The 13,851-nt window shown below is 35.0% G+C and overlaps 2 protein-coding genes, 1 long non-coding RNA gene and 1 other non-coding gene across 4 annotated transcripts in view; 2 read left to right on the top strand and 2 right to left on the bottom strand.

Annotated features, from left to right (window-relative positions):
• The window catches only part of LOC135083703 (methionine--tRNA ligase, mitochondrial), a 49,974-nt gene extending 48,185 nt beyond the window's left edge, over positions 1-1,789 (top strand). The window contains exons 9-10 of the mRNA XM_063978412.1: positions 283-477; positions 1,186-1,789. Coding sequence (XP_063834482.1) covers positions 283-477; positions 1,186-1,592 — 602 coding nt within the window. The 3' untranslated portion in view covers positions 1,593-1,789. The remainder of the gene's footprint in view (positions 1-282; positions 478-1,185) is intronic.
• A 908-nt stretch (positions 1,790-2,697) lies between these two features.
• On the bottom strand, positions 2,698-3,797 carry LOC135083790 (uncharacterized). The gene is made up of 2 exons (XR_010259699.1): positions 3,156-3,797; positions 2,698-2,980 (listed from the first exon to the last, which is right to left on the bottom strand). It is a non-coding gene; the product is annotated as an uncharacterized LOC135083790 (long non-coding RNA).
• A 78-nt stretch (positions 3,798-3,875) lies between these two features.
• The window catches only part of LOC135083783 (G protein-coupled receptor kinase 2), a 156,484-nt gene continuing 146,508 nt past the window's right edge, over positions 3,876-13,851 (bottom strand). The window contains exon 13 of the mRNA XM_063978532.1: positions 3,876-11,991. Coding sequence (XP_063834602.1) covers positions 11,908-11,991 — 84 coding nt within the window. The 3' untranslated portion in view covers positions 3,876-11,907. The remainder of the gene's footprint in view (positions 11,992-13,851) is intronic.
• On the top strand, positions 9,784-9,857 carry Trnat-agu (transfer RNA threonine (anticodon AGU)). The gene has a single exon. It is a non-coding gene; the product is annotated as a tRNA-Thr (tRNA).

Below are 13,851 nucleotides of genomic sequence, written 5' to 3'. Positions count from 1 at the left end.
CTAATGTTACTTTCTACTCACATTGTGTTGACCCGAATAAATTGAATCATCTGGCTCTACTGCATAAGGCGACCCTCTCTAATTTGCTAGAAACAAGATTGAGAAGGCCTGATTTTTGCATACCTGTCTCTGAGTCGCCTTTATTAGTAACGAATGGGCGTGGTCTTACTATTCTTCTCTTTTCTGCGAGAACCATTTATAAGGCTTTAGGGTTTTATGTTCTTACAATAGGAAAACCTCTTAATTTCTATTCAAAATACTATAACATCGTTTTCTTTTCAGACTACAGCGAAACCAAGTTAATAAACGTGGCGAACTCCGAGCTAGCCGATACATTAGGCAACCTGGCGTCCCGTTGCTGCGGGACGTCTCTGAACCCGCGACAAGAGTTCCCTCCATTACACGTGCACGAACTTGCGACGTGTCGGCAAGTTGACGTCACCGCGAACCTCTTGGATAGAGTGGAAAGGCTGCCTGGTGAATATCTTATCTTATCTAGGGCCGCGCATAGGAGCAGTGCACGTGGACCCAGTGGGATCTTTTGTGCTTCCCTATACCTTTATCCCCCCTCATCCGCAAAGATCCTATCCATATAGGAATCTAGTGCTTGGGTGAGAGGGACCTATAATCTTCTGATGTCCGATAAACCGACCCCAGGAGACCCATTCTAGTTCTAGCTAGCGCGTCGCATTCGCACAGTAGGTGTTTCATGGACTCCGCATGTTCTCCACATGCTCGACAGCCTGGTGATGATGCCTGGTGAGTATACTGCATGAGTGATCAGGTTCCTAGGTGGTGCGAGAGTGACGTCACAGCAAATCTCTTGGATTGAGTGGAGAGGCTGCCTGGTGAGTGGAACTGATATAGCGAATAACAGTCAGGAACGGGGCGCATAAGTGAGTAAGAGTCGTGGCCTTCGTCACCATGGGAGTTACTTCAAAATGTATACCAATTTATTTAAAACTATCTGACCCGGCGAACTTCGTACCGCCTATGTTCAACAGAAATAATGTAGGATTGTAATGGTGAACGGTACAGTAGTTTCGGAGCCCATTTAATACAAACAATTTTTTTCCTTTTTTATATCAGTGCAGAAAAACAATAGTTTTCAATAGGAAACGTTTATTTATGAATATAAAGTTTTACTTTCGCGGCCTATACTTATAAATTTGTCTATCCCAACAGAAATCTGCCACGAGCACTACTCAAACTACCAGTTCTACAAAGTAGTTGACGCGGTCATACACACGCTACACCTCGCCAATCTCTTCTTCGAGACCCACAAGCCGTGGGAACTCCGAAAACAAGTGGAGAACCAGAAACACCTCGACGTCATCCTACACATCACCATGGAAACGCTCAGAATATGTGGAATAATACTCCAACCGATAATACCAGACATGTCTCAAAAATTACTCGATAAACTACAAATACCGAAGGATTCCAGAAACTGGCAACACTGCGAGCGGCCATCTTGGAGCATAGAGGACGCGATATACGAAACTAAGTACATACAGAATGGCAAGTTTGTGCTGTTTCAGAGAGTTTATGTGGATAAAAATAATGTGCAGAAGAAAAAGGCGAAAGCGTAGGACTTGTAATGTGTGAATTTGTTTGGGTGGAATAACTGAAACAAGAAATAATGTAGTTCCTACGTTATGTTTTAATTTGATGCCTTGTTTACATGTCTAAAATGGAATCGAAAACTTTTGAATCTGTTTGGGAAAATTTTTTTTGCGAATTATGTCTTCTCCATTGCAATCCTTTTTAGCAAAATTAAATGCATCAATGTAGCTTTGAATAATTTGTAATAAAAATTTTATTTTATTTAATATGTATTGTAATTATTGTAATATCTCACTCTATAGAATATGTTTTTGGGAGTCGAGTTTTTTTTTTTTTAATTAATAATCTAAAAAAAAAAGACAAAAGATTGCCATAGTTACTGTATAAAAGACACGCTCAATATTTTAAGGCGTAATAGTGCAATTTAAATATATTATTTTATTATGTCGGTTATAAAAAGTAGAATATTAAAATATCGCCACTTTTGAATATTTCACTACCCTTTAGTGCTTTCATTAATTTTAAGGAAGGTGTTTTGTTCTACTATTTTTTGTTGTTTTATAATACTGTTCCTGATTGTTCTTAAATACCATACATATCATAATATATCATCATCATTATTATAATAGCTCATTAGTTGTTCTATTAAAGCTGGCACGAATTGTATAAATGAAATTATTATACTCTCTGCTGCTTTTCGTGTGAAGATAGTTTATGCTTCAACCACACCAACGCGTGTAGATCGCTGTAATCATAAAACTATTAAGTTGAAAAATGTACGGACTTGGCATGTTCATAGAAGAAACTGCATATTTTTGTGGGTATAAAATTGAACACAAGTATGTTTATAATAAAGGTAGGGTTTTTTTAATACTTACCTTTTACCTTGCTTTTCTTTTCTTTGGCTCGTTTCGTGCCAGCTCTAATAAAATAGTATTCGCTGGGTGCGAAGTACTAGGTGGGGGGGACATAATCTATCGCAGCGCTCATGGTGGTCAAAAGTAGAAATAATGTAAGCTCTGTCATCAGATGTATCTGTCAATGGCAAAGCGATTCTACATAATACATTTTAATATCATTAATTAATCGCATGAAAAGGGTCCTACTGGGAACTTAAATAAAAGAGTGGACTGTATTTCGATAGGGCTGTTTTAATAGCCGTTTACAATTTGGAAATAACTAAACTATACAACGTGGTAGTACAAAAATGAGTCACAGTAGTTGTTGTGCACAGATGTTTGCCTTATGATGAGAGCGTGAATTATTGAACTCTGCCCTTGTTTTGTTCTTAATTCTTCTACATCTCGGACTTGTCCAGCCAATACCAACAACTTTCCTTTAAATACGGTTTGTGGTTGGAATTTGATATTGTAACTCTCACAAACCCGGTCTTCAAAACGATACTCATTTCGATCTGAAAACGATATTTAATTTATTACTAGCGATACAGAAACATTTAAATATATTTACTGTTATATAATGAAACCGTTAAAGTAGCTTTTTCTTTTTGTTTTACTGTAAAACTACAACTATAAATGAAGTAAACAAACCCTGACACAATCAAAATTAAACACACTTTTTGGACTTACCTCATTTGATTTGAATGACCAAAATGATTTCAAAACCTTTTTTCCACCCAAATCGTGGTATCACAACAATTTATTAGTTGAAAATATTTGTTATTTTTTCATTTCGATATTTTTTCACAAATATACGACCTAAATGTCAATGTGACAGAACCCACAAAGTTGTGGACGCTAGTTGGCGCTGTAATCGTGCACGGAGCCAATAATTACTCACGTGTAAATAAGGGTCAAATCATCTCGGGAATACAGTAATTATAATATCGTTTTATTGTTGTAAGACTACAAGTGGTGCATTTTTTGTGTAGTTCAAATCTCTAGTTCGTAGGTTAGTTTGTGTCCGACTGATGTTATTTAAATTTTGAGATTAAATATTGTTAGTTTTATTTGTTTCAATTCTTGTTTTATGTTTTTGTGAATAATATTGTTACTGAATAAAATCTATTTATCAAGTAATGATTTTTAAGATAATGTAAGATTTATTAGCATTAAGTACACTGGGTCACAGTTTCAGCTACCCATTTAAGTTTTTTCTCTCGCTCTCACCATATAGCAATTCTTTGCGATAAAACGAGACGACACGATCGGAAATTAGTAGCATAAAAACTTGCCCAAAATACATCTGCTGTTTTCAAGTCACTTAATCTTACCAATACTTCTGAACATTACCTATAAATCAATAAATTAAAGTTAATCAGGAATCGTGGTTGAAATGAAACCAACAAGTCTATATCGGAGTCAATTTATTTATGAATACGCTTATTAAATAATAATATTTGCACCAAAATACTGCAATAACGACTAACAGTATCAAGAAAGCTAAGTTACAATTTACTATGAAGCTAGACGGGTACGGCGTACCCCACACGATATCAATATCAACATAGTCAAAATGCATCAATGAGTATGATACAGGTATGATCATTATTATATTATTATAAATTCTTACAAAATTCGGTGACATGTAAACTCTTCAAATGTATATCGGTGTGTCCGTTGCATTCGCCAACAATATTAATTCTTCTTTGTCATGAAAGTATGAGAGATAACGTTACGGTAATCTTTGTTTCTTAGCAAGCGTTTCAAATAAACCAGTCTTTTAAAAATTGGCTTTGGGAAACCATAAACAAATATTTAGCAAGAATCAAATATAAAAATGATTTAAGTCAGTATAAATATTGGCTTTAAACATCTCTAAAACAAATTAATCAGCTTAAATGATTGCTTTTTAAAGATCCTTAAAACTGTGGTCAATGCAACGGACAAATTATGTGCGTCAGACATATGCGGAACGGACTGTGTGCGTGAACTCTTGACACTTTGAGCATTACGTCACTTGGATTTACACGGTGTTGCCAGACTTAATATCAAATAGTAAGTTAACATTTGTAAAAAAAAAGAAATTTTACTTTTTTTTTGTCTGACAACACTAAACCATGGAACGTGTGTCTATTTGAGAGCCACGTTATGATACACGCAGCAGATTTAATAACTTACATTTCACTTTGCGTATCCGAACGTTGGACATATTCTAAGAGCTATAAATGTGTGTGTATGTTAATGATACAATCTAAGACGACGGCGAGACGATTGCAAAGATTGATCTATCGTTGTCTCTTTCACACTACAAAAGGCAGACAAAGACAGCGTGAATTTCAACTGTCAAGATTATAGTGTCAGAATTACCAAAATCGTTACAAAATCGACATTCAAAACGCTGATGACAGTAAATTGTATAAAAATACTCGTAAAAAAGAGATTATAAAATTTATTAACAAACATCGTAATAAAACTGCAGAGGTACAGTCGCCAGCTTGTCAAAATCATCCTCAATGAATTTTTAACTTTATACCTACTGGCATACAGTTCAAAATCTATTGTGGTAGGTTGATCGGTAGTTGACTGTACAGACTTGAATTTAACTACCAAATCATCTCACCGGTCGTCAGTTTACAAAAACACGTTCTAAGGGCTCTTTCAAAGCAGACGTTTCGAGCCGCATACGGAAAATTTAATGACATCTGTGTTGAAATAAAAATTACGATTAACACAGGGCGCGCGCGCACTGGTGACTTGTCACCGTGACAGTATGTATCTTTTTCTCTTTATAAAGGTGTAAAAGAAACAGATATACTGTCACTGATAATATTACCATGGCGACAAAAAAGTTACAAATGCGCGCGCGCCTTTAGCGGTCTTACAAATGCTCAAAACGTCTAGTTTCGAAGAGTCCTAAAGCGCCCCGATCGCTCGCTTACTAACTCAATTTCTTTCTATTGTTAATTTATTGTTCTTACAAAAAACAGGACAATCTGTTGCAGATTTTTAATAGACATGCAGTTTGGTTTGGAATGGACGCGGGCGAGCGGGCTTATGTCACTAATTTTGTGCCAGTAACAAAAACAATGGGTTGATTCTGAATTTTTAGTCTAATTTCATTGCACCTTACACAAATATTCTGGCTTACTTCTGGCAGGAAAAAAACAGTCTTTCTAAAAGTAAAAAAAATCATGACAGCACGCTTTCTCATACGACGTTTGAAAAGGTAGGAGCTTTGATTATGTAAATCAATATTATGGACTAGGATTTTAGGGCATTACATTATATGAGACAAAACGATATTCCACTGTCCTTCTCAGATGACATACAACACGAACGTGACAGCAATACTTAAGAAATGTATCGAAAAATTCAGAATCATCCCCATTGGTTAAAACATATCTTACAAGACGACTCAATACACCGCTAAAACGTTATTTTTAGGCTTTTTCCAAATGTTAAAATACAATATAAAGGTACACATCAAAATGCATTAATACTTACACACTAATACAATATGGAAGTATGTTTCATACTGGCAATGTACAAATGGCTCTGACATTTTACAGGACAATTTGTGCGATCACTCATTAATAATTATCAAGTACACAAAAACATCATTTGCATTCAGTCGCCGGCACGTCCAACTATACACTTGCTGCAAAATCACACTTATTTCAACTACAATAAGGTGCCGTCCAGCTTGACGCGCCGCCGCCCATTAGGTAACCATAGACAAACATAGACAATTCGTTTTCGTATTATTGCTCGGTTGTATCCTTATTCTCCATTTCACAACTTTGTTTATACATTATCGAAATTATAATCTACGCCCTACGTTACCTGACAAGAACTGAAGCAAAGCTTTTCATACTGTTACATACAAAAATAAATTCGTCACGTACCGCCGACTACGAACTGTCTAAACCTTAGGAAAGCCATTGAAATCGCAACAAGACATACATTTACAACCACGAACAGTAATCCCATACGCTTTTAGAAACCTCACAGTCATTTCATTAACAGTGTAATAGGGTACATGACACCACCTATGTCCTAGCAAAAGGACATGAATTCGAATTTGATTCTAATTTGGGCACAAACACGCAAGAACTATATCTAGCTATGGTGACTCGCTAAGTCTGACACCAGTCCTCATAAAAAAAAATATTTTGTCAGTTTTAAGAAACACAAAACGTCGTGACGTCATGGCATGTTATTTTTGTTTCAGAATAGCGTATCATGTACCCTATCTTGAGGCGCATATTACATCAGAGCTATATTAGTTTCAAAATGACAATACAATAAATTACTGTCACAATGTGAACACGTCACGAAATCATTTGGCAATGACGCTGCACTGTTATCAATTACACTTAAAAAATTACTAAAATAAACACATTTGTAACCTATCTCATGTATTAAATTGCCCCCTATCTACATACATACACCATTATCGTATCCTATTTAAATAATATCAAAAAGTTTCAAAATACACGTAGAATAGTAATAAATAAATAACGTATGATTAATTACAACGTTTTGTTCTGAACTCGAAGTTAAATGCCTTGATACGTACAATGAAACACCTGGCCATATATTGTAGGAAATATTGACTTGGTTATAACCACTCCTTTATATTAACAGCATTAAAAAAACATATTTATTCAAAATACCTAACAAATAAGGACGTTTTTCCACTAGCTGGCAATGTCTAAATATCCATAAAGGCTCATAACTCTTTTTCTTTTGTCTTTTCGCCACTGTGTGTTGTGTGTGTTCTTCCAGTGTAACTAAACTAGATTTTTTTTTGTTATTAAAAGATGTGGTGACAAGTCAAATATTTATTTATTTTTCCAATCAGTGGAAAAACGCCCGTCCGATGATATCTAACCATAATCGCGGCAAACATTACTTATTTCAATTCGATTTTGAGTTAGTATAACAATATTACAGTAATGTTATCTTTTAATATTACACTCCAATTGCATTAAACGAGGTAGCTGAAATGTCTTTCAAATTATTTACATTATTGCATTTTTGCTTTCAATAAAGACAGCGCAATAGAAACTAAAAAATAAGTATACACAAATATAATTCAGAAATTCTTGGCTTATGATCCCAAGAAGATCCTTTGCATGTCATAAATTTTAAAAAATCCACAACATCAATAAAAAACTATCAACATTCACAAAATGCAAGTATAGAAACGCGTTGAATATCGACAAAATAGGAATAAAGTTTTCGAAAATACATAAAAACATTCGCTGCAGGATAAATCGATTCTGACCATTAATAATTAATTAATTAATAATAGTTCATAATTAAAAAGCATTTTTTTTTACAATTATGAGTAATTCAAAGATATTTTTAATTTTTTATTTCATTCAACTATTCCAATTAAACATTCCTCAATGCATTTCATAGCATCTAATACATTATGATTAATTGTAAAATATTTCCAATAAAGGACATTGGGAACTTTAATATGAGAAAATGCCCCACGGCGGACAAAGATGAAACGTATTTTATTTCAAAGCTTTATACTTGTAGGTATATTCACTTAAAGCGCTATGTTGTGAGATATGGGAATTCTGAGATATGGCGAGTCTAAGTTGAAAACATATTTGTCTAAAATGATTTGATATTTTTACATGTTATGTTGTTTGGCATTGCAGAGTAACCAATAAAAGTAAATAAAATAATATAAATTAAATAAAAAATATAAATAAATAAAATATTATAAATACTTAAATTAATATTAGACAACATCTCATATATTACTCCAACCCAAAATAAGTAGCTAAGGCATTTGTCTTATGGAAATCGGGAACGACGAACCACAACACACCCAAACCAGAGACAATGTGAAAAGATCGTTTTCTATATTGTCCCGGCCGGGAATCGAACCCGGGACCTCAGGATTGGCCCGGCACACCTTGAAAACCGGTGTGTGCGCCTCTCCGCCACGGAGGTCATCAAAAATGTTACCTAAATCCCAATCCCAACTAATATTATAAATGCGAAAGTAACTCTGTCTGTCTGTCTGTCTGTTACGCTTTCCCGCTTAAACCTCGCAACCGATTTTGATGAAATTTGGCATAGAGATAGTTTGAGTCCCGGGAAAGAACATAGGATAGTTTTTATCCCGGTTTTTGAAACAGGGACGCGCGCGATAAAGTTTTTCTGTGACAGACAAAATTCCACGCGGGCGAAGCCGCGGGCGGAAAGCTAGTGTAAAATAAAATAAAATATTAAAACTTCATTTTCTCAATATTCCCATATAAGAGAGAAAAAAAATGCACGGAAATTCATTGGATATTAGTATGTATCATCTGTGATAGGTTTCGTTTGTGTCCGCTACTTTTCGAAAAGTGGGGCAAAAAGTTCCCAATGTCATTTTGGCAGTTATTTAGAAAACGATTGAATGATTTCATCTTCATGAATTGTAATTTCAGTTTAACTCAATTATCTATTTTATGTATGTATTTATTAATTATATATTTTATATATTATTTATGTATGTAGCATATTTGTTTTTGTTTTTCTTTCCTGCACTAGAAGTACCGCCAAACAAATTTCTTTTCTGCTCAACCCAAAGGTAAACTGGTCGAGAATGCTTTAGTGCATTAAGTTCGCCTTATGTACACATTTATTTTGGCATAAATTTTATAATATTATATATAATGTTTGATAAAACTATTAATTGACTATGAAATTTTTGCATGTTTTGTAGACGAAACATGTTGAACTTGATTGTTTTTATCTGACATCTGTATTGTACCATGTTCCTGTGCAAATAAATGAATTTGAATTTGAATTGGAATAAAAGTTTAAATAAATAAATAAAATTTCTCCCTCGCCCATCACTGCAACGAATGAATTTATCTTACCTAATCTAACAAAATGATCATGTTCAAAATAAGCGATGAAAATATCACTGATACGGCGTAAAAATGAAACATTTTTCTTATAAAACTAAATTGTTCATGTACCAATGACGTAACACCGAGGTAATTAATAGTAATTTTAGTTGAAATATGACGTAACAACGTTAATATTGATTCCAGCAACGTCACTCTTGTTGAACATCAAATTCTCAACTGATACACACTGCCCAGAAAAGTACCTAAACTTAAATATAAGCCGGTTTGCAATAAGCACTGCATAATTTAATCTGCACTATTTACTTGATAACGATTTCAATTTAAATAAATTATATTAATATTTGCATTAATATTGTGTTCAAGAGATTATTTTTATCAGTCGAAAGACATCAACAATATTGTACGCTAATTTCGTCACCTCCATCGAAGGCGCCGTGGCTTAGTTGGTTAAAGCGCCTGTCTAGTAAACAGGAGATCACGAGTTCGAATCTCGTCGGGGCCTAAGTAGTAAACATTTTTTTTCTTTGTAATATTTAATATTTTTTGTATTTTTATTAGTATTTTATGAATTTCAAAATGATCTTTTGAGAAAACTATTTTTTTTTTCTTTCAACACGTTTGCGATCTACCAATTTTTTCCATAATCCAGTTTTTAAACTTATAATAAAGTTATCTTAATGCATTGTAGAAATAACATAATTTTAGATAAATTGCTGGTAACCGTTTAAGCATATGAATGAATTAAAAATTAATTCCAATTTGTACTTATGAAAACTTCGCAGTGCACTATCCTTATAAATCTTACGTTCGCTTAGTTACTATCAAAATTATGTTTTTTTGGACATTTGCTTCAAATTGCAGACTTTTTCATATTGAATTGTGAAATAAAACAATTTTACTGTGTAAAATAAAGTGCCGCTCCAAATACAACCCCGAAACCATACATTTTTACTCTCTCAAGGCTTGTTCATGTCAAAAAATATTGTAAGAGGTTTATAATAAGAAGGAATTTCGTCTGAGCATTATACATTTCCTGATTCCATTTCGTCATATTAGGTGTTACCTTCCTACCCCCTTTTCGATCTTAATTAATCTTTAGAGCAAACCAACTTGCGCCTTATCTGTTTCGAATAGCAAACAATTTGGCTTGCGCATTATTTTGAGTCAAGTGCGAGTTTCGCTGAGTATCTGGTCACATAGTTTGTCTAGGCATTTAGTTTCGTTACGGTAGATCCATACAGGAAACACTGAACTAATATTTAGTAAGTGATCAGTTCAATCTTTGCCCGTCCAATACTTATTCGAGTGACCCACAGTTGGTCGGATCCGTGATCAGATATCTATGGCGTAAACATTCCTCCACAGTCTAGAAATAATAGTACAAAAACTTGCGATTCGATCAATCGAAGACGACCATATTCTTAGACGTTTCCTATATTTTATTTTATTTGCAGATGTTTGAACAGAACTTAATAAAATATACGGTATATGAGACAAAAGGTCGGTTACGATGTTTTGGGTATTTTTATCTCGATAATAATGGCTAGTAGCATTATGACTTGTGTTTTACAATAGGACACAGAGTGGTTTCTATTTTTCATACGGATAATCCCGTTTAAAATCCACTTTTTACAATATTGTAAAAAGGTACGTTTGTGACTTTACAACTGCCATCTGTATAGTTCGCGTGGCGAGAGTTGAGGCGATCATCACAAGCAAAGATGAAATTCTCTATTTTAATAAAATGGAACGCACAGGTTTAAAATTTTACAAAGATTTTTTGCGCTGACGTCATGCGTATTCCGACCGATTTGTGCGTTCTGTATTCAAATATAGCATCAGTGTATGTGCTCGCCTCAACTTTCATTGCGCTGTCTATAACAAACTGTACCCACTTCTTGTTGCTATAGGATAAGTAAAGCTTCGGCCAAACCAATGCGTGTAGTTCGCGTCGGCGGTGGAAATGGCGATCACTGCGCGTGCATAAATTGCCGCGACATTTGTTGTCAATTGTTTGTCTCGAAGCGCTGGTAGGGCAAAAAAAGAATGAGACATGTATAGGCTCCTTAAGAGCATTTGACGATTTGCAAGCACTAATTTAATTAGTCTAAACAAATAAAGATAAATTTTGATTTTTTGATTTTTTTTGATTTTGATTTTTTGACAAACTCATACATGACATATTTTCAGCTTTATTCACGTAACAAAACTTCAACGACAACAAAACACTGAATTGCGATCCTATCGAGTAATCGTTCTATCAAAATTACCCTTGAGCATGCGGATTTAGAACTGTTTTTCAATGGGACGACTTCTGAACGTCAGCGAGATCTTGACTGTCAAAATACGTGAATTAGGCCACTGATCGCCATCGCCATCGGCAACGCGTTGCTTTGGTTGAACCTTAAATGAATATGAATAGCGTAAACTGTTCATTCTACTTTCGTATTGTTAACTAGATAAACATCCTTCCTTAAACGTCAAAGAGCACTGTCTACCTCTGTTCACGGGTCGCGTTGTGTCGTGACGTGTGTCGTGTCGTGGCCGATCGGTCAGCTGGAGGGCGGCGGCAGCAGATGGTCGGGCACGGGCACGGGCCGGAGACGTGGCGGAATCTTCTTTTGGGGACACAACACCTGCGGAGAATATTCGCGGTAAAATACACATTGGAAATCATGCAAACAGGGTTTTTTCTTCTATTTTAAGTGTATCTGTTACAGTCAAAACTCATAACATCGGTCAAAACCACTTTTGACTGATTTTTGCAGTCAAAAGTAGTAGGGTTGTTCAAAAGTAGTTGGTAGTAGTAGGGTTTGCTCCCGGGAAATCCCGATACTCATTTTTCCCGGGAATTCCCGATAATCTAATCCTTTATCTAGTTCCGGTACTGACGATGCCATTCCCGAGACTTTCGGTAGGTACTTTCGGGACTTCAATAATTTATTTTTGAATAACAATTTTTTGACTAGATCAACTAGATGCCATCATCTTTTTACGTACACGCTATCAACAAATGAAAAAATATTAATAATGTTCCTAATTCATTACTATCCTTTTAAGACTGATTGTTTTATCTGATTGTACTTAGGTACTACTTATTATTTCTTATAATAGCGTGTTTTTTTATAAACTTAATTTAGTTAATTTATGTTTTGTCCCTAACTCTTGTCGCTGCCAGTATTTGACATTGATAGAAAGTGAGAAAACATATTTTAACTATTAAAATACATAGGTTGATTAAACGATTGTTGCTTTTTATGAATATGGCGGTTATGATTTTTAATGGGCATTTATAACTAGTTTTGTCGTGTTGTGTAACTGTTTTGACTGATTTATTATTAAGGTAACAGACCAATTTAACTGAACAGAAAAAGTTTAATATTTTTGTTAACCTATTCACATTTTTATTAAAATTATTACGTACAAATTAGGTAATTTGTTTTAATAACCGTTCACGTGGGTACCGAAATTCCCGAATTTCCCGGTTTTCCCGGTACTGGCTTAGACCTGGTACCGGTAATTCAGTAACACTCCTTAGTACCGGGACTTGCAATCCCTAGTCAAAAGTGATATTGACCAAGGGCAATAGTCAAAAGTGGTTTTGACTGATACGAGTCTATGATTTTTGTCGTCTATGTTGCTGTGATGTCCGAAATGAATTAATGCTCTTTCGTACTTTCAAACCGACATGACCGCTAATAATAACATCTTTTTAATTGCTTTATTAACTGATTACAGAGCTGATAAAAAATTTGAAAATAATTCAATAAAATAATGACGTCTTATCATGTCTGCCATAAAAAACCTAATGTGAAAGTCACGTAATGACAGTCAATTGACGTATTTTTAGGAGCTGTCAAAATGAGACTGCCAAAGTTTGATCAAGAAATCAGATTAGACGGACTTTCCGTTTTTAGACAAAAAGATTAAAATGAGGATCAGTACTGTTGTAGAAAATTCATAAAACTAGTATCTACGTTAATCTTTAAGACATAAGAAAGATATATCTTTTTGAATTATCCAAATCATAAAACTGATAGTTTGGCTAGAAAAAAATATTTTCTATCCACGCAGTACGCCGGCAGCGTTCGGATCGGATATAGTGACGTCATCGTTCCCGCGCCGGGCGGTCAGTGAACTTTTTTAGTAATTTGGCCATAACTTCGTCAATTTTTGTCGTAGAACAAAAATTTTTGGACTGTATATTAAGGATTTCTTAGCCCTATAAATCTGCATTCACAGCTAAAAATCGAAATGATCCTACATACACACTTTATCCTCAAATTGAACTTGCATCTGCCTGTTCTGCCCCTCCCCCTTCCTCCCAGCTATAAAAGCTGGTAAAATAAAGTGCTCACCCGTTCCCCTATCCGTCCCCCGGACACGGCCTGAGCCGAGGTCCGAGCCTACCGTGGCGCCCTCAGGCCGCGTCCGTAGTCCCCTCGATCGGGCCCACTAGAGTGAGCCCGCCGTAGGCTGGACTTTGGTCCAACACC

The sequence above is a fragment of the Ostrinia nubilalis genome, chromosome 24 (genome assembly GCF_963855985.1).
Source record: "Ostrinia nubilalis chromosome 24, ilOstNubi1.1, whole genome shotgun sequence".
NCBI lineage: Eukaryota > Metazoa > Arthropoda > Insecta > Lepidoptera > Crambidae > Ostrinia > Ostrinia nubilalis.
The sequence above is the reverse complement of the archived record's forward strand: the minus strand, read 5'-3'. Positions and strand labels throughout refer to the sequence as shown.